This window comes from Bison bison, unplaced genomic scaffold (genome assembly GCF_000754665.1).
Source record: "Bison bison bison isolate TAMUID 2011002044 unplaced genomic scaffold, Bison_UMD1.0 scf7180017864291, whole genome shotgun sequence".
Taxonomy (NCBI): Eukaryota; Metazoa; Chordata; class Mammalia; order Artiodactyla; family Bovidae; genus Bison; species Bison bison.
The window spans coordinates 1998457-2019291 of NW_011494863.1; the positions used below are offsets into that span (position 1 = coordinate 1998457).

At 41.0% G+C, this 20835-nt stretch overlaps 1 protein-coding gene across 3 annotated transcripts in view; it reads left to right on the forward strand.

The window, feature by feature from the left end:
- LOC104996221 (protocadherin alpha-C2) overlaps window positions 1–13237 on the forward strand; it is a 96010-nt gene extending 82773 nt beyond the window's left edge. For 2 of the 3 annotated variants that reach the window (XM_010850378.1, XM_010850377.1), the window contains exon 4: window positions 10528–13237. In XM_010850378.1, the coding sequence (XP_010848680.1) occupies window positions 10528–10838 (311 nt within the window). In that variant the 3' untranslated portion in view covers window positions 10839–13237. The remainder of the gene's footprint in view (window positions 1–10527) is intronic. The other variant, XM_010850379.1, reaches the window with a different exon arrangement.
- Window positions 13238–20835: the final 7598 nt, after the last annotated feature.

Consider the following 20835-nt stretch of genomic DNA (forward strand, 5'->3'; position numbering starts at 1 on the left):
ATATATATATGCAAAGTACTTAATAAAGTACTTGGCCCATAGTAAGCAATCAATTGATATTCCTTCAACACATCAGTCTTCTGTTACTCTGGTCTTACTAACAGGTAAAATGGTGATGGACTTTTACTTTGTGCCAGGCACTGTGTTATGTGCTAAGGATAACTGATGACTCTGCAGATAAAGAATCTGCCTGCACAGGAGACACAGGAGATGAGGGTTTGATCCCGGGGTCAGGAAGATCCCCTGTAGAAGGAAATGGCAACCCACTCCAGTATTCTTGCCTGAAAAATCCCATGAATAGAGGAGCCTGGTAGGGTATAGTCCATGGAGTCACAAAGAGTCAGACATGACTGAGCAGCTAAACACACATACAAGGATAATTACATTTAATCCTGTAACAGCCCTATGAGGTAGATGCTATTACACATGAAAACTGAAGCCCAGAGGTAATTAAATAATTTGCTAAACATCACATAATTTACATGATGTAGCCAGCTTTAGACCTAGTACTCTGATTATAGAGCCTAAAGTCTTAAAGAGAAGAGGGAAGAATATTTTTACATTCTCCAGTTTCCATGGAAAATTCCTTCCACTGTCAACTGAAGGACGAAGAAGCTGTGGGGAAATGCTGTTAGTGCTCGCCCAGGTGGTTTCAGCTTTCTTCCCCTCTCTATGATTCTGGACAGGATTTGAGTTTCCAACCGTCATTCTCCTGTGTTTTGCGGGCTGTAATTACTCAGATTTACTTTGTCCAATTCATAAAGGATCCAGCAAGGGGGAGGAGGTGGAGCTTGTCTAAGCAATTCATAGACCCCACTGACGGTGGAGTAGGGGGTGGGGAGGGAGCTGGAGATGTTTTACATCCTAATCTTTCAGTGGGTTTGCTGGCAGATACTTTTTGCCTTTTGGTCTGAGCATGTATTCAGGCTGGACATGTATAATTCTGCAATCTGCCAAGATCTGGTAGAGAGAGAGAGACAGAGAGAGAAAGACAAACGGACACACTCTCTGTCACACACACACAAACACACACACACATAGAAAGATAGGCACACAGAGAGAGGGAGATGGAATGGTTGGTCAAAGCTGCAGAAGGCTCCAGTGAAATTGGAGCTGCTTGAAAGGCCTCAGTGGCTGGAGGGGTGGGGAAGAAGTCCAGGAGAAGCGAGACGTCGCTGTGCAGAAAGCCTGGATGTTCACTTTCAAACCCAGAATCTGTGCATCCTTCTGTGCCCTGACCCTTCCCTGGGCAGCCAGAGGCAGCAGCAGCAGCCCAAGCCCGCGGGAGAACAAGCAATCCAGGGGAGTTGTCTAGCGGAGCCGGAAACGCATGTAATCATTTAATAGCCTTTGCTGGCTGCACCGACAGAACGGAGTGGGCGGTAGGCAGGCTCCAGAGTGCTGTCTGGCAAGATAGTCCCTGGCTTTAATCAAAATGATGGGTTTCCTGGAAGCTCTTTATTAACCTCAGCACCAGAATCCCAGAGATGGTAACAAAAGGATGAATGGGGCGCGGAGGGGAGGGGCTGAAACCTGCAGGCTGGGCGGTGATTTTCCTGAGCTGAGCACTCACTCCCGCAGGCACCCCTCCCCCCAGCTGCACAAGTCTTTCCACTTCTGCTCGCTTAGAGAGAAGCTCCTGCCTGCATCGCCATCTCTCAAGCGGGTGACTAAACAGATATAGCCGTAGGAATTGCTATACTTGTATAATGCCTCAGGGTTTTCACACAGCATTCCTATACAGCTCAGCATGTGGGTCTCATGACTGGAGTGAGACTCCCTAGATTTGAGTCCAAAGCTCCACGGTTAGTAACTCTTGATTGATCTTCAGTATCTTCATTTATAAAACCGACATATTTATAAAGCAGACATAGATATTGGTCATATCTACTTCCTGTGGTTCTTGTGAAGAGTAGAAATTATATTGCATGCAAATCTGCTTAGCTGGGTGCCACACACAGAGGAAGGCAGAGTAAATGCTAACTAGTTCATGACTCTGATAGAGACAGAAAGGTGATCACCTCCATTTTATGCCTGAGGCACCTGAGGCTCAGAGTTTTTTCTATAAATTGCCTAGGACTAGGTACCCTTAAGGGCTTCCCTGGTGGCTTAGATGGTAAAGAAATCTGCCTGCAATGCAGGAGCCTGGGTTTGGTCCCTGGGTTGAGAAGATACCCTGGAGAATGGAGCTACCCACTTCAGTATTCTTGCCTGGAGAATTCCATGGACAGAGGAGCCTAGGGGGCTACAGGCCATGGGGTTGCAAAGAGTCAGACATGACTGAGTGATAAACACACACACACAGGTACCTTTAAGTGATAGAACCAGAGCAAGCCCTCAGTTTAGAAGAGCAAAACAAGAGGAAGAGAGGAAAAGAGAATTAAAATCCCTCCAACATTCTCCAGGTTTGCCCCTCTAAGAACTTTCCTGAAAGTAGTATGCATAGTCAAAATGACTGTGGGTGGTTCTGTTAAGTAGAGTCTCCTGGACTGCAAGGAGATCCAAGATGTTGAAGCTGAAACTCCAATACTTTGGCCACCTGACGCGAAGAGCTGACTCATTTGAAAAGTCCCTGATGCTGGGAAAGATTGAGGGCAGGAAGAAAAGGGGATGACAGGGGATGAGATGGTTGGATGGCATCACCGACTCAATGGATATGAGTTTGGGTAGACTCCAGGAGTTGGTGATGGACAGGGAGGCCTGGCATGCTGCGGTTCAGGGGATCGCAAAGAGTCAGACATGACTGAGCGACTGAACTGAACTGAACTGAGTTGAACTGAAAGTCAGTATAAATCAGATAAACTGCTCCTGGCCTTAACTGATTGTACAAACAGATTAGAATGGGAGTCGGGGGTGAGTTTACAAGTCTGGCATTTGCTTCACAATCTTTAGGATCCTCCCTGGCATCTGCATTGGCAAAACCTCCAGCTTAATCGTTCCTAGTCACCGAGGCTAAACTCCAGTCAGAGTTAGTTTAGCATGAAAGAAGAAAGTTGGGAATGCTTACCTAAGGGGAGTGCCTAACTCCCCTTGGATTAATGAATTAAATGAAGTGGTCAGCTACCCCTAGAAGGCAGTTTTTTTTTTAAAGTTGCAGATCTATATGTCTTTGTGTTAAAAAAAAAAAAAAGTGTGTTGTTTGAATTTTTTAAAGTATCCCTACCTATTGTGGATAAACCAGACAATTAAAAAAAAAAAGCAAAACCTATATTTAACGTATAATTATGATCATACTCTGTTAAACTTTTGGGGCTTCCCTGGTGGCTCAGGCAGTAAAGAATCTGCCTGCAATGCAGGGAACCAGAGTTCAATCCCTGGGTTGGGAAGATCCCCTGGAGAAGGAAATGCCAACCCATTCCAGTCTTCTTGCCTGGAGAATTCCACGGACAGAGGAGTCTAGTGGGCTATAGTCCATGGGGGTTGCAAAGAGTTGGACACAACTGAGCAGACTAACACTTTCACTATTAAACTTTTAAATTCCATTAGGTTGTAATCTGAATGTCAGGGAAGGGCTGATGTCTGTCAGAAGCCCTCTTTAGAGGACTCAGGTCAGTTCAGTCACTCATGTCCGACTCTGTGATCCCATGGACTGCAGCACACCAGGCTTCCCTGTCTATCACCAGGTCCTGGAGCTCGCTCAAACTCATGTCTAGCAAGTCAGTGATGCCATCCAGCCATCTTGTCCTCTGTTGTCCCCTTCTCCTCCTGTCTCCTGCTTTCTAGGTTGGTTGTAGCTTTTCTTCCAAGGAGCAAGTGTCTTTTAATTTCATGGCTGCAGTCACCATCTGCAGTGATTTTGGAACCAAGAAAAGAAAGTCTGTCACTGTTTTCTTTGTTTCCCCATCTGTTTGCCATAAAGTGATGGGACTGGATGCCATGATCTTAGTTTTTTGAATGTTGAACTTTAAGCCAGCTTTTTCACTCTGCTCTTTCACTTTCATCAAGAGGTTCTTTAGTTCCTCTTCACTTTCTGCCATAAGGGTGGTGTCATCTGCATATCTGAGGTCATTGATATTTCTCCCAGCAATCTTGATTCCAGCTTGTGCTTCATCCAGCCTGGCATTTCGCATGATGTACTCTGCATATAAGTTAAATAAGCAGGGTGACAATATACAGCCTTGACATACTCCTTTCCCAATTTGGAACCAGTCTGTTCTATATACAGTTCTAACTGTTGCTTCTTGACCTGCATACAGATTTCTCAGGAGGAAAGTAAAGTGGTCTGGTATTCCCATCTCTTTAAAAATTTTAAGACTCTAGTAGATCCATTAATTTGGGTTGTGGCTTGTCTCAGTCTTGTCTTTGTTAGCCAGTGTGCTGGGTCCCTGGGAGCAGAGGGGAGGGGACCTGTGGGAGGTCCCAGGAAGGGGAAGGGAGACAGTACAGAAAGAGGAAGCATTCCTTTGACTGACCTGGGACTGGCCCTGGGCTGGGGTTAGGGGCAGAAAAGGTATGTTTTCCTTTCTCATCTTTTACTTATCTTCCTTTCTCATCTGTCTCATGAGATACTGTCCTCAAGTATCTCCTTGATTCTGCCCCCAAAGTCACAGAATTTTATAAAAAAAGTCAGCCAAGGGTTTCAGTGCTCTTGGTCAAAAGGGACTCAAATGAAGAGGTCAGTAAATGTTGTTTGTCAGATCCTTTAAGCCGTTATTTCATCCAAACGATGAAATGTTTGCGCATACATTGGCCTGAATAGGTTGAGTACAAGGACCCGGGAGACGCTGGAGAAACCAGATCCTGTTCTGCTCTGCAGAAGCTGAATATGGGAGGATGTACCTGAATGGTTCTCTGATTGCTTCTTAGTGTGGAGGCTGAGTCAGACCCAACCAAGACTCCCAGCACAGGCACAGAAGCTCAGTGACATATAAAAGAAGCTCATTAACTCTTAGCAGTCCAGCTATGAGGAGCTGTCTCTGCCAATAGGCGTGGTCTTTCAGGTCCCTTAACTCTACAAGATAAAAATATCTCTGAGCTTGGCTTCTCCAGATGACCATCCTGAAGGCCTCATGCAGGGTCCTGGCTGTGGTCAGAAAAAATTTCCATCCTAGGCTTTGAGAGCAATTGAAGGACTATGGAGTGGTGTTGAAACCCAGTTCTCTTAGACACCAAGTCAGGGGCTTTTAAATACATTTCCCACTTTTGTCTCAGTCTCTCAGAGGTCGGCCTGTAATTGAAAGGTCAACAGGCAGATTCTGGGTGAGCGCAATTGCAGATCTGATTATCTTCGGTGAATCAGAGAAATCAGTCTTGGGGACAAAGTATCTATTGCTCTCTGTCCAACGGGCTTCCCAGGTGCAGTAGTGGTAAAGAGCCTGACCGCCAGTGTAAGAGACACAAGTTCCATCCCTGGGCCAGAAAGATCCCCTGGAGGAGGAAATGGCAGCCCACTAAAATATTCTTGCCTGGACAGTCCCATGGACAGAGGAGTCTGGTGGGCTGCAGTCCATGGGGTGGCAAAGAGTTGGACACAACTGAAGTGACTTTGCACACACACATGCCCTCTTCCAAAGAGCTATATTGTCAGCTCTGTCAGGGAAGCATGGTGAAGCACAGGAGTTTATGGGCGAGAAGAAACTCTTCTATCCCCTTTCCCTACTGTCTGCTGGTATTTGGACTAAATCTGCAGTATCCTTACCCTGCCCTTCTAGCCCTGAGAGCTGTGCCTTGTATATTGCCTGTGTGTGATTCCATTTTTTGGGCTCTTACATTGGAGACAGCCTCGGCATTTCACATGCATTTCCTGATTGTCTTTAGGGACCCCCAAGTGTGGCAGAGGGAAGTTGTTTGAGCTCCTGAGGAACTGGCACCACTTCCATTTCTCACATCAGTCCTTTCATTCATCCATCTAGCAAGTGTTTATCAACTACCTGTTATGGGACAGGAATTGTGCTAGACACTGGCTACACATTGGTGAATAAAACAGATATATTTTCTGCTTCTCTGGACTTTACAGTGATAGAGATAGAGGTGAAGGGAGGTGCTGCTTGGCTAGGATGACTGTACAGTGCCTGTCTGAAGAGGTTCCAATTAAGCGCAGACTTGAAGAATGAGAGTCTAAGCATGAAGGGGAGATCATTCAGGCAAAAGGAGACCATATGTGTACAGGCCTTGAGGCAATAACAATCCCAAGGGGTATTAAGGAATTTAAAGAAAACTTGTGTGGCTGGACGATAGTGGTAAGAAGGAGATTTGTAGATGAAATTGGAGAATTAAAAAATAACAGGTTATTGAAGGGCCTTATATACCATGTTAAGGAGTTTGATTTTTTTTTTTTTTCTCAAGGCAATAGAAAACATTCAAATAATTTTAAGTAAGGGGAATGATATAAAATAATTTCTATTTTTAAAGGATTTTGCTGTGTGTATATTATACTTCAGTACTTTTAAAAGGGAGAAAGACTTAAAGGAATAAAGGTAACTCGGGCTGTGTGGAAGGTTAGAGAGAGGCAGAAGTAGAAGCAGTTTGAGCAAGGAAGAGGCTGTAATTGTTGTAATTCACAAGCAAGATAGAGTAGTGGTATCTTGAAAAAAGGTAGCAGCAGTGAAGTTGGGGAGAAGAGGACACTGGTTACATTTAGGAGGCCGAAATGACAAGTGTTGGTATATTATAAATGAAGAATGAAGAATAGAGACAAATGAATAATGACTCTGGAATTTCTGCTTTGAGCATTGGAGTGAATGGAGTATCATTGACTGAGATGAGAGATTTAGAAGGGAACAGAGGAGAAGAATCATGAGTTTGATTTCAGATTGCTTCTGTTTGAGATGCCCATGAGACTGCCAAGAGGAGATACCAGACAGGCAGTTGGATACATGAGATTGGAGAGACCTGTGGACTTTAAATTTGTATCTCATCAGCATATTTAGATGGTGTGTATACCCATGGACAGGCTGAGATCCCAAAAGGAGAGAGTGAAGAGAAAGAAGAAGAAAAGAAGAAGAAGAAAAAGTCTAGGGCCAAACCCAAGCATATTAGATGAGTATCTTGTGAAGAAACTAACAGCCTGAGAGAAGGGTCAGGAGAATAGTTTTACTGAGTGAGTGAAGTCGCTCAGTTGTGTCCGACTCTTTGTGACCCCATGGACTGTAGCCTACCAGGCTCCTCCCTCCATGGGATTCTCCAGGCAAGAATACTGGAGTGGGTTGCCATTTCCTTCTCCAGGGGATCTTTCCGACCCAGGGATCGAACCCGGGTCTCCCGCATTGCAGGCAGACGCTTTAACCTCTGAGCCACAACTCATTAAACGTAAGTCTTTCAGGACTGCCCTGGTGGGAAAGTGGTTAGGTCTCTGTGTTCACAATGCAGGGAACACGGGTTCGAACCCTGGTCAAGGAACGGAGATCCTGGATGCTATGCTGCATGGCCAATAAATAAATAAATGTTTCAAGAAGGTTTGAAACTAATGCTGCTGAGAAGTTCAATAAGATGTGACTAAAATGTGATCACTGGCTTTGGAAATAATACAATTAGTGAGCTTGCTGTGAGCAGTGTTAGAAAAGCAGTGCTCAAGGATGCCAAATTAGAGGAGATTGACAAGTGATGGGAGGTAGGGAGATGGAGATAGCACACGTAGAGAATCCCAAGCTACAGTCAAACATAAACCATTTGTCTGGTGGTTCGTGGCTTCTCCAAAGGAGCAGTGTCAGATACATGAGCCTTCTGTGATGCCACAGAGTTCCAGTGTCATGGCCCTTGGGATCACTTTGCCCAGACAGACTATTACTCTTCTTCCCCAGCACTGACTTCTACTCTTCTAGATGTCTTTGGTGTACTTTAGGTGTGTCTTCCACTAGAAGACTCTTGGGAAATTCTTGCATTGGGAACCCCTGTGGATGCATAATCTTTTTCCTTAAATATCAGCACAAATTTCACTTCTCTTCTGGAATCTTGTTTGAATTTCTCAAGTGTGATTAATGATTTTTGCCTCTCAGTCCTATAATACTTTGGGGCTTCCCTGATGGCTCAGTTGGTAAAGAATCCACCTGCAATGTGGGAGACCTGGGTTCAATCCCTGGGTTGGGAAGATCCCCTGGAGGAGGGCATGGCAGCCCACTCCAGTATTCTTGCCTGGAGAATATCCATGGACAGAGGAGCTTGGCGGGCTACAGTCCATGCGGTCACAAAAAGTCGGACATGACTGAGTGACTAAGCACAGCACCCATATGTATCTTTTATTTTTAATTGAGATATAATTGACACATAATATTGTATCAATTTCAGGTATACAATATGGATTACTACCTGTATATGTAGGAAAATGATCACAATAAGACTAGTTAACCTCTGTCAGTACACATAGTTACAAAAACATTTTTATTATGATGAGAACTTTTAAGATCTCATCTTTCAGCAGCTTTCAAATACGCAATACAGTGTTAGTAACTATAGTTACTGTACGTCACATCCCCAGGACTAACTTATACTATAACCGTAAGTTTGTACCTTTCGGCACCCTCACCATCGCCACCATCACTGCACCCACCTCTAGCAACCACCAGTCTGTCTTCTGTATCTATAAGCTAGTTGCTTTGTTTTTTTTTATATGCCATTTATGTGAGATCATATGTATTTGTCTTTCTCTGTGTTATTTTGTCAAATATTTAAGTATTGATTTATTTCACTTAGCATAATGCCCTTGAGGTCCATTCATGTTGTCAAAAAGGGTAGGATGTCATTCTTTTTTATGGCTGAACTTTATATCCATCACATTTTCTTTATTCATGAACCAGTAGATACTTAAATTGCTTCCATATCTTGCCTACTGTAAATAATGCTGCAATGAACAAGGGGTACATATATCTTTTCAAGATAGTGTTTATGCTTTCTTCAGATACATACCCAGAAGTAGAATTGCTGGATCATATGCTGGCTCTATTTTTAATTTTTTGAGGAACCTCCATATTCTTTTCCATAGTGACTATACCAATTTACACTCCCACCAATAGTGCACAAGGGATCTCTTTTCTCCATACCCTCACCGACACTTGCTATTTCTAGTTTGTTTTTTTTTTTTTTTGGTAACAGCCATTCTAACAGGTTTGAGGTAATAGCTTATTGTGGTTTTGATTTGTAATTCTTTGATGAGTAGTGACATTGGGCACCTTTTCATGTACCTGCTGGCCATCTGTATGTTTTCTTTGGAAAAATGTCTATTTAGATCATCTTTCCACTTTTTAATCAGATAGTTTGGGATTATTTTAATATTGAATTCTATGACTTCTTTATATATTTTAGATACTAACCCCTTATCAGATGTAGAATTTGCAATTTTTTTCTCCTATTCCATAGGTTGCCTTTATCATTTTGTTGGCTTCCTTCTTTGTGCAGAAGTTTTTTAGTTTGATGTAATATAATTTGTTTGTTTTTACTTTTGTTATCAGATTTTAAAAAATCATTGTTAAGACTGATGGTAAAAAGCTTACTGTTTATGTTTTCTTCTAGGAGTTTTATGGTTTCAGGTCTTATGTTCAAATCTGTAATCCATTTTGAGTTAATTTTTGTATATGGTGTAAGATAGAGGCCCAGTTTCATTCTTTTGTATGTGGCTGTCCATTTTTTCCAGCATCATATTGAAGATGCTGTTCTTTTCCCATTGTATATTCTTGGCTTGTTTGTCATCAATTGACCATTTTTGCCTGAGTTTATTTTTGGGCTCTGTATTCTCTTCCATTTATCTCTGTGTCTTTTTATGTCATACTGTTTTGATTAATTAACTTCATGATATAGTTTAGAAGCTTCATGCCTCCAGCTTTGTTCTTTTTCTCAAGAATGCTTTGGCTGGGACTTCCCTGGCAGTCCAATGGTTAAGACTCTGCACTTCTACTGCAGCGGGGCATGAATTTGATCTGTGGTCAGGGAACTAAGATTCTGCATGCCATGCAATGCAAAAACAATACAAACAAACAATACAATACAAACAAACAAAGACAAAGAATTTGGCTACTGGGTTCTTTTGTGGTTCCATACAAATCTTAGGATTGTTTGTTCTATTTCTGTGAAAAATGCCATTGGAATTTTGATAAGAATTGCTTTGAATCTATAGATTGCTTTGAGTAGTATGGGCATTTTAGCAATATTAATTTTTCTAATCCATGAGCATGGAATATCTTTCTACTTGTTTCTGTCTTCTTCAACTTATTTCATAAATGTTGTAAAGTTTCCAGTATATCAGTCTTTCATCTTCTTGGTTAAATTTATTCCTGGGTATTTTATTGCATATTCTACTTTAATCCAGTACATTTCTTGCCCCACTCCCAGGCAGGATAATCACAACTAGATATTCTTTAGGGAATTCTTCACAAAGAACCAAAAATATGTTATTAGAAACTTAGATTTATGGACCCAGTGGTGAAAAAAATCTGCCTTCCTGCTTGTTTCCAAACACTGGCCTTGCCCTAGGCTTGAAGAAATAACCCATGATTTCATGGGTGCTGTGCCTGTCTGTGCAGCCTCTCCTGTGTTCAGTGTGGCACATGGAAGACATATGTTGACTCTGTGACTGACTTGCAGTGTTTTGTCTTGCAGAACCAGAGGCAGGAGAGGTGTCCCCTCCAGTCGGGGCTGGTGTCAACAGCAACAGCTGGACCTTTAAATATGGACCAGGCAACCCCAAACAATCTGGTCCCGGTGAGTTGCCAGACAAATTCATTATCCCAGGATCTCCTGCAATCATCTCCATCCGGCAGGAGCCTACTAACAGCCAAATTGACAAAAGTGACTTCATAACCTTCGGCAAAAAGGAGGAGACCAAGAAAAAGAAGAAAAAGAAGAAGGGTAACAAGACCCAGGAGAAAAAAGAGAAAGGGAACAGCACGACTGACAACAGTGACCAGTGAGGTCATCTAATGGAAACAAGCCACTTAGCCAATTTTTGTAATAATGGCAGATCTCTCCCATGTAGCAACTCCCTACTCCTTTCTCCTGTCCACACAGACCCTCTCTTATAGACCTCAGAAATCTGCAGAAAGTTCCCTGTGTCTGTCTAGATCACATTTAACAGGTTTTTGTCTTAAAAGCTTTGCTAAGTCTGGTGTTAACTCTTTCTCTCCACTCTGGCTTGTTTGCAGAACCTAAAAAGCAGACCCAAGTTTCCTTTCTCCTCCGCCGCAAAGGAGAGGCTTCCCAGCCCCGCCAGTGAGAGGTTGGACTCTCTGCCCTGTGCTCCGGGGATCCTGTCTTGATGACACTTGCAGGGCAGGCTGAAAGGTTTTGAGATTGAGCAGCTTGAGTGTCTGTGGCTACTGGGTATGTGTGGCCACCGGGGATAGGTGAGTGTCAGATGTTGGCTGGGATGGGCCAGGTTAGACTAGGAGGGTTGGGAAACAAAGGCAAATCAACAATGGGAAGGATGAAATGAAAAAGGACCAGACTTTCTAAATCTTTACAACTCAAGAGGTGGTGGCCACCCTCTAGCAGACAAAATTCCCTCCACTGACAAGGCTTTGGGAGTCCCTAAGTCTCTTGGCTGTGGTGTCATTATACCTAAAACCCGCATTTTTACCTACAAGCCTGTAGTTCAGTGTTCCATGGGGGGCCAACCAGGGCAACAGAAGCAGATCTGATGTGTTTCCTGTATATGTCCTTGTGCTCACTTTATTAAAAATTCTTTTGCACACAATGTTATGAAAAGGTCAGATCCTTTTCCAACAACACATATGCAAAAGCAAAAGAAAACCCCAACACCTCACTTTATGCTGTTTGTTGTTTGATAGATTTATTTAAAAAAGAGCAAATCTATAACTATAAATCTTTAAAGAGAAATATGATTAATACAACTCCCCTAAACTATCCTCGAAAGAGAATTCCGTCTACAGCCATTTAAATGATCATTGCTGCTACAGAAGTGCTTTAAGAGAATTGCCTGAAACATCTGTATTATACCGGCCACCTGCCAATCACAGCTTTACTCTTTCAGGTCACTCTGGGGCTGCCTCTTGCATGTATTAATTACTAAATAAAAGGATCTTTCTCTCTCTCTCTCTTTTCTAAAACACAACTATGTGCACTTTGAATACACAACCTTCTCTAGCCAACTCTATCAAGACCCAGAAATTGAAGAAAAATATTGTTTTCTCGTACATAACAGTGAGCAGACTTTTCAATCCTCGAATTCTGTGATTTGTCTTGGAGTGCTAGCCAACACCTTCTCTTTGGTTTAGTTTTCCTTTTCTATAACACTCTGAATTGCTAATCTTGCTAACACCTATGATATTACCTGAACTCAATCTCCCATATGTATGCTGTATGCTATTATAAGACTCCTGAAATATATTTACTCTGTGCTTGTGTATGTGAATGTTATTGCAACTATTACCTAGAGTGAACTTTAAGCTTTATTGTTGAATGTAATTCCATTATATTTCCTTTTGTATACCTGTGAAAAAAGTGGAGTAGTGTTTTTTTAACCATTGTTAATCAGCTTTTGTGTATGAAAGATACAGTAAAATTTCTTTCTTAAATCAAGATACTGGTGATTCAAGGAATTTTATTTGTGGTCAGCCAAGTGCCATCTCTTGCCAAGACTCTGGCTGGCAAGGGAATGGATAAAGCTGTTTTTTTCTAGTAACAATTCTGGAATACATACTGAAGATATTTCCTGAGGGTGTGTGCAAGCACAAAATTTACCAATTTGACCTCTTTGAAGTTGCAGAATGCTTTGAAATTCTAACAATACCTGGAATATCAGCTCATAGAAAATAATAAAATTTACTGCCAACCTTAAATAAGAAATTTTAATTTTGTTTAAATGTACGGTTTAAGAAGTTTGATGAACTATATTATCTTTTAAAAGTTAACATAAAAGAGGTAGGAGTCTGTTATTAAAGCAAAAGCATTAAATCTAAAAAAAAAACAAACCTGTTTTGTCTACTTTTAGCTTCATTCTCCCATTTTTTGAAGGGTGTGTAACTTCAGCTCTGCAGGATTGCATGGGGTAAAACTTCTTGCTAACACATGTGAATCATTGCTACATTGTAGGTTGTGATCATTTTGCCCCACTGAAACCCATGTATCTGACCTTACGTGCCTTTTGAATACTAGGAGAATCGGGCTAATTTATTAATGATGATAATTATAATGTATGTGTACAGCACTTTTTACATTTGCAAAGTGCTTTCCAATCCATGTTAGTTACTAGTTATTACAGCTGTAAGGATAAAACACATCATGTGGATTCATTTTTGATTGGTGCTATTGGTATTTCCTCTGTATTGCTAATAAATGGAAAATGGTGGTATGAAAGAAATGGTGGTCATTTCTAAGTATAAAAGTAGGAGCAAATAGAACACTGATTATCATTAGCTATTATTATTGAAGAAGGTTGCAGTGTGAAACTTACTGTATCACTCTCTGGCTGTCTCCCTGGCTATTATGTTTATTACTAAGGCACGACACCCAATGGAATCAAGAATCAAATTCCACAATATCACCAGAACAGGCAGCCAGGAGATTTCTGGGTCACATCCCAGTATACCATTTCAGTCTTCTCTAATAAGAATTCCAACAAACCAATTTTAATCACTAGAGCCCTCCAGTCATCTAGTTCATATTTTGTTTAGCTCTTGCATCTCTCCACAATTGGGAAATCAAATAATGCCCCCAAGAAATTAACTTTTATTGAGTACAGGTGTATGCCAGCCTGTGTAATAGGTAGGCTCATAGTACATGTTATGTAACAAATAGATGATATTTTCCTTCTGTAGTTAAAATTTTATGAGCATGTGCTTTAAAAAAAAAAACAAAACTGACAATAACATGGAGATTCCTCCAGGTCAACTCTTAAGTCATTCTTTTTAATTCCTGTACAAATCCCATATGATAGCCAGATCATAATGTCATAATGTACTCATTTTTTTTCTCTATTAATGGACAGTTGGGTTATATCCAGATTTTTGCTACTAGAAACAACAAATAGCACTTATATGCAATGGTAAATTTAGTTGCCGAACTTTATAAAACCTGGTCTAGGTGTATCCCAAAGAGGAAATGGGGAAGGCTTTTATGACTATTACATGACTCCTGCAATAACTGCAGTCCTCTATCTGAACATACACTTATTTTTAGCACTGAGCAGTCAATTATGGCTCTATTTATATAGATGACTGATGAAAAACAGAATAGACGTTCACAAGAAAGACAGAGGTGAGAAAGAATTGTTTTCATCTACTTATCCAAAATCATTTCCTAGGAGCTCCATTTCACCCCAAGACTTTTCTTCTTCCAATTGTAGATTGAAATGCATGTGTCCAGGAGGAAGAAATTTTCCTTTATCCTTCTACATTCTTCTGGCTAATCGAAGAACAAAGTCGACATGAGACTGATTAACAGGAGAAAGTCAAACGGAAGTTTAATACCAGGTCTATGTGGGAGAGACCCAGGAAAACTGAGTAACTCACTAAAATGCCCAGAACCCTCACCTTAAACACCATCTTCGGCTAAAGACAAAAGAGGATGTTGGGGGTAGCGGTTTGGGACTTTAAAGGAGAGGAAGGCAATTCACATGGAGATAGAAAAGCAAACGTTTGGTAAACAAATATTTGCTGGGCCTGCAGAGACAATGGGACACAGAATGGACTCTAATCTCTATCTAGAAATCTCTATCTAGGCCCTGCCCAATTTCCCCCTAGTTTTTCTTTGCATATGTCTGATGACAGTACTATTCTGCAAACAGGCCCTTTATCTTTTTTTTTTAATTGAAGTGTAGTTGGTTTACAATGTTGTTATATCTAAATTCTTTAGGCAGCTAAGTGGGAAGTAAAAAAAGAGACTTCCTGAGTCTTCAGTTTCTTAAAAATAATCAGCCTAAATTAATCCCCATGCCAAAGAGATGCATTCTGGGTGGAAAATTTTGTCCCCTGCACCAGTTTTGAAACACTGATGTTGGGCTTGTTAGGGAGCTATAGCTGGGATGGGGGCTACCCACATGAAGCTATTGGTAAAGAACCCACCTGCCAATGCAGAAGACATTAAGAGATGTAGGTTCAGTCCCTGGGTTGGGAAGATCCCCTGGAGGACGGCATGGCAATCCACTCCAGTATTCTTGCTTGGAGAATCCCCATGGACAGAGGAGCCTGGTGGGCTACAGTCCAGAGGGTCGCAAAGAGTCGGATATGACTGAGCGACTGAGCACACAGTACAGCTGGAATGAGCAGTACTGGATCAAGCCTAGGGTTGCTTGTAGGACAGGGAGGTGGGTTTTTATAGACTGAGTTTAAATCTGATAGTAATTTTAGTTTCTTTGCATAAATTTGGGATGCTAGGGCCAAGAGGCTAAAGATCAAGTCTGTTTCTGCTGGTTAGATGTACATTGTAGGAAAGATTCTTTGATTGCAGGTTAAAAAGACTAGCTCTATCTATTAATAATTTAAGATAAAAAGGACTGTCTAGTATAAGGCTACAAGTTTGCCTCACTGAAACTAAGAATAGGAAGGCAGCTGGGCCTCCAGAAGGGACCAGAGACTAGAAAGCCAGAAGAAATATTAAAAAAAATTTTTTTTAACTTTATCTTTAATTATTTTTCATAGTCTGTTTTATTCTTCCTTATCTCTACAGACCAGTTTTTTCTTCTTTTCATTTCCATAGCTTCTAAATTTATTTACCCTTGATTCTAGTGGTCCACAAAAACCTACCTTCTCTTTGTAAATCCCCTTTGTAAATTCTTCATGGTGAGAAAACTTGATTGGATCACCTTCAGTCAGGTGGCCACTCTTGGACCCATCAGCCATGGGCCAGTGGGTTATGGCTGGGAAAGAGTTCCCCATAAAGAAGAGTCAGACACTTAGACACAATTTTAATAGCTTGCTAACAGCTGACATTAATTACCCAAATATATACTAAACATCAGTGTATAGCACCTTAGAGCCTAAAGGGAACTTATTTAATAAATGAGAAAATTGAAGAAGGGAAATGACTCTTTCAAAAAGTCACATAGCTAGTCAATGACAAAGCAAAGTCATTATTCTATTACCATGGACTGAAAGACCAGAGGCCACCAGGAGTGAATAACATTATCTATTTCATTATATTCTCGACAGTCATAAGTAGTATAGTTTAGGGAGGCCATGTTTATTTCACTTTTGTTGGTGTTTAGTCGCTAAATCATGTCCAACCCTTTTGCAACCCCATGAACTGTAGCCCGCCATGCTCCTCTGTCCACAGGATTTCCCAGGCAAGAATACTGGAGTAGGTTGCCAATTCCTTCTCCAGGGCAGGGATCAAACCTGACTCTACCTGTGTCTCCTGCGTTGCAGGTGGATTCTTTACCTCTGAGTCACCTGGGAAGCTTATAGAAAGCTTATTTCACATAGAGTAGTATATCATCCTTATATGTTTTATTCCTCTTTTTAATCAAAGTAGAAACATTAATACTGATTTTATTGGTTCTGAAAATAGAACACAATTATATATACATATATTTTTAAAATAAAATATGCAGAAGCCAAGAATTTAGGAAGTAAAGTATCTACAGAGAGCACCATTAAGGAGTTTGAAGTCTGTTCTTCCACGCTTTTTTCAATGCATATTGGTGCTTGAAAGTACCTGATAAACAGCGGCTTTCTTCCTTGTCCAGAGTAATGAATAAACTTATAAATAAGACGAATAGAAGGCAAAAATGTTACTCTGATTCATGTAAAGATGAATTAGAGGATGTTGATTAGTGTGGGTGCCAGAGTAGGGACTGCTAAATGAACTCCGGAATTATTCAGGGTTTCCCTCCTAGTATCAGGCAGGAGAGACAACCTGGAGGAGCAGAAATGAGGTGGTATTCCCAGTAGGCAGCACAATTCCAAGCAGAAAAGGGGCACAGTTGAGTCAAGTATTGTATCTGAGTTGGACATTACAGGGCCTTCTCAGGACAGATCCACCATGTCCTCCACCGGCCTGCTGTATGTAAAAAAGTTTTCCTTTCCCAGGCCTCCCCTGAGTCACAAGAGGCTGGCTCAAGAGTTAATGATTAAAAGAATGTGAACAGATAGTAACAATAAAAAATAGCAGTGGGGTCAGGAGTACTGGTAACCATTTAAACACTAAATCAGCCAAATAGCCGTCACAGAATCTTTTTGTTGCCCCAGAAGGACACAGAAAACAGTTGGATGCACATTCCTGAGTTATTGTGCAGCTACTGAAACCCTCACCAGATGGGAGAGGTTAACTGCCTGATGACCACTGGCCCCAGGCTGGCTGGAACCAAAGATTGATAATGGTAAACACCTGTGACACCGTCCTGTAACTTCACCATCAACCAATCAGAGAACTATGCACGAGCTGACCATGCACCCTACGGCACCTCCCCCCCACCCTTAATTGCCTTTAAAAACTCTTTCCAGACCCTTCTTTTGAGCATTAACTGCTCAGTGTCTTTGCTGAGTATCGTTCTTTCCTTCACTACAGCCTGGTGCCTGTAGGCTGGCATTCCTGCTTACTGATCAGCGGACCAAAGTTTGATTCCTGTCAGTTTTAACTTCCCCACGTTGCCAATCAAATGAATCACTGCAATTCGACGAGGAAGCGTGCATATAGGAGTATAGAGAGGTAAGACTGCGTCTAGGTTCCCTTTGCACAGAAGGGAACACTCAGAGTGAGAGATGCATTTTTTTCCCATAAATATGTATCTATATTTTAGAGGGTCATACTAGTCTTTCTGTAACTTGCTTTTTCCCACATAAATATAAATCTTTTAAGTTATTTGCATATATTCTATGATATAACTACACTAATTTATTTAACCAGTCTGTTAATATTAAAGGTTTTTCAGTTTTACTACTGTAAACAGAGCTCTAATGAATATTCTTTTACCACATTTGGCATATTGTCCAATTTTCCTTCAGCACAAGTTCCAAAAAGTGGAATTACTAAGTAAAAAATATACACATGAAACTTCTTATATATTTTACAAAATTGGCTCTTAGAATTGCAGTATACTCCCACCAACAGTTTATAAGAATTTCTGGGGCTTCCCTAGTGGCTCAGTGGTAAAGAATCTGCCTGCCAGTGCAGGAGACACAAGAGATGGAGGTTCAGCCTCTGGGTTGGGAAGATCCCCTGAGAAGCAAACGGCAACCCACTCCAGAATTCTTGCTTGAGAAATCCCATGGACAGAGGAGCCTGGTGGGCAACAGTCCATGGGGTCATAAAGAGTCAGACACAACTTAGTGACTAAACAACAACATGTATAAAAAGTAATAAAGTTTAAAAAAGTAACATAAAAAGAATTTCTACACCTGGCTAAACATTGAATGTTATCATTCTCGTTTTTTTGAAAATATAAGCAAAACATTGTTGTTTAATCTGTATTTCTTTGATTACCATAAAGTTGCAATTTTCCCCCATCTCTTCTATCAGAAGATGATGATTTGACTGGTCTGATTTACTTCATTGTGGTATAAACCCTGACAGGTGCCTGACTTCAGCTTTGATTGCAGAGGCATCCACTTTAAAGGGGCCTCCATTTCAAAGATGCCTGTCCTGAGTAAACGCAGCAGCAGCCACTTGACTAAAGAGACAGGCTGCCCCCAACCTCTCTCGATTTTGAGATCTTGGTCAATTTTGATAACTGACAGTTTGGGCCTAGTTTCCTCCACCTCTGTGCTTTCAATTCCCTCCTTATGTTTTAAATTTACCAATAAAGAGTTAGCTCAGAAACCCTAGGCCTCTACCCTTGACTCCAATAAAATCAGAATGCTAAGGTGCACATATGTTTTTTGCTTTCTCTCTCTTCCCTTGTTCTCACTGTGGCCCTAGTTATGTGATTTCTAGGATCTGTAAGTATTAAGCCTTTCCCCCTCAAGGTTTCCTGGTGACTATTGCTGAGGGTGTCTTGTAGTCATAATAAGTACCATAAGGGCTGGCCCAGCCACAACAGTGGTTATTGATAGGCTGAGACTGGCAGGAAACAGGTGTCAGTTATTTACCAGAATATGAGATGCCTTTAAGAATCTGAGCAGCAAGTCTGGCTTCAAAACAGAGTGAAAAATTGATGGTGTTATTTGGCCCGGCAGATGTATTAGGTAGATTACAACGTGTGAGCTCAGAATTGATGTTCAGTCCATATATTTGTGCGATGGACAATTACTGTAATAAATGCAGACTTGACAATTCAATAGAAGGAACACAGTGCATTAGGCCTGTGTCCCAGAGGGCTTGCTGGATCAGGAGCTTTGAAATCATCCAGAACAGTGGGCTGAATGCCTTGCTTTCAGAACTCCACCCTTCAGTCCTCATAGTGACTATAGGCCAAACCAGAGCACACAAGATTTTGTCTTCCATTTTTCTGAAAAGGAGCCCACATGTTATTGATCCTGGTTCTCTGGGCACATTGATAGAAGTTTGACTAACTCCCCAAGTAGCAGACTTGGAGCCTTTTCTGTATGGGTTTTAGTGTAACTGGAAGAGATTGGTAACCAAACCCAAGTTCAGCTGCTCACTGTTCATCTTGAAAGGTCAATACTCGAGAGACAAGTGTTAGTAGAAATGATGAAGTTGTTTTATTTGGGAAGCCAGCAACCTGGGATTATGGTGGACTAATGTCCTAAGATCATCTCCAAGTTGCAGGTTAGAGGACGAGGTTTTAAAGGGAAGTTTCAATGTGTTAATTTTATATCCTGCAACTTTACTATATTCGTTGATTAGCTCTAGTAATTTTCTGGTGGAGTCTTTAGGGTTTTCTATGTAGAGGATCATGTCATCTGCAAACAGTGAGAGTTTTACTTCTTCTTTTCCAGTCTGGATTCCTTTTATTTCTTTTTCTGCTCTGATTGCTGTGGCCAAAACTTCCAAGACTGTTGAATAGTAGTGGTGAGAGTGGGCACCCTTGTCTTGTTCCTGACTTTAGGGGAAATGCTTTCAATTTTTCACCATTGACGATAATGTTTGCTGTGGGTTTGTCATATATAGCTTTTATTATGTTGAGGTATGTTCCTTCTATTCATGCTTTCTGGAGGGTTTTTATCATAAATGGATGTTGAATTTTGTCGAAGGCTTTCTCTGCATCTATTGAGATAATCATATAGTTTTTATCATTCAATTTGTTAATGTGGTGTATTACATTGATTTTGTGGATGTTAAAGAATCCTTGCATTCCTGGGATAAAGCTCACTTGGTCATGATATATGATTTTTTTAATGTTATTGGATTCTGATTGCTATAATTTTGTTAAGGATTTTTGCATCTATGTTCATCAGTGATATTGGCCTGTAGTTCTCTTTTTTTGTGGCATCTTTGTCTGGTTTTGGTATTAGGGTGATGGTGGCCTCATAGAATGAGTTTGGAAGTTTACCTTCCTCTGCAATTTTCTGGAAGAGTTTGAGTAAGATAGGCGTTAGCTCTTCTCAAAATTTTTGGTAGAATTCAGCTGTGAAGCTCTCTGGACCTGGGCTTTTGTTTGCTGGAAGATTTCTGATTACAGTTTCAATTTCTGTGCTTGTGATGGGTCTGTTAAGATTTTCTATTTCTTCCTGGTTCACTTTTGGAAAGTTGTACTTTTCTAAGAATTTGTCCATTTCTTCCAGGTTGTCCATTTTATTGGCATAGAATTGCTGATAGTAGTCTCTTATGATCCTTTGTATTTCTGTGTTGTCTATTGTGATTTCTCCATTTTCATTTCTAATTTTGTTGATTCTTCTCCCTTTGTATCTTGATGAGTCTGGCTAATTAAACTTAAACGCTTTTGCACAATGAAGGAAACTATAAGCAAGGTGAAAAGACAGCCTTCAGAATGGGAGAAAATAATAGCAAATGAAACAACTGACAAAGAATTAATCTCAAAAATATACAAGCAACTCCTGCAGCTCAATTCCAGAAAAATAAAAGACCCAATCAAAAAATGGGCCAAAGAAC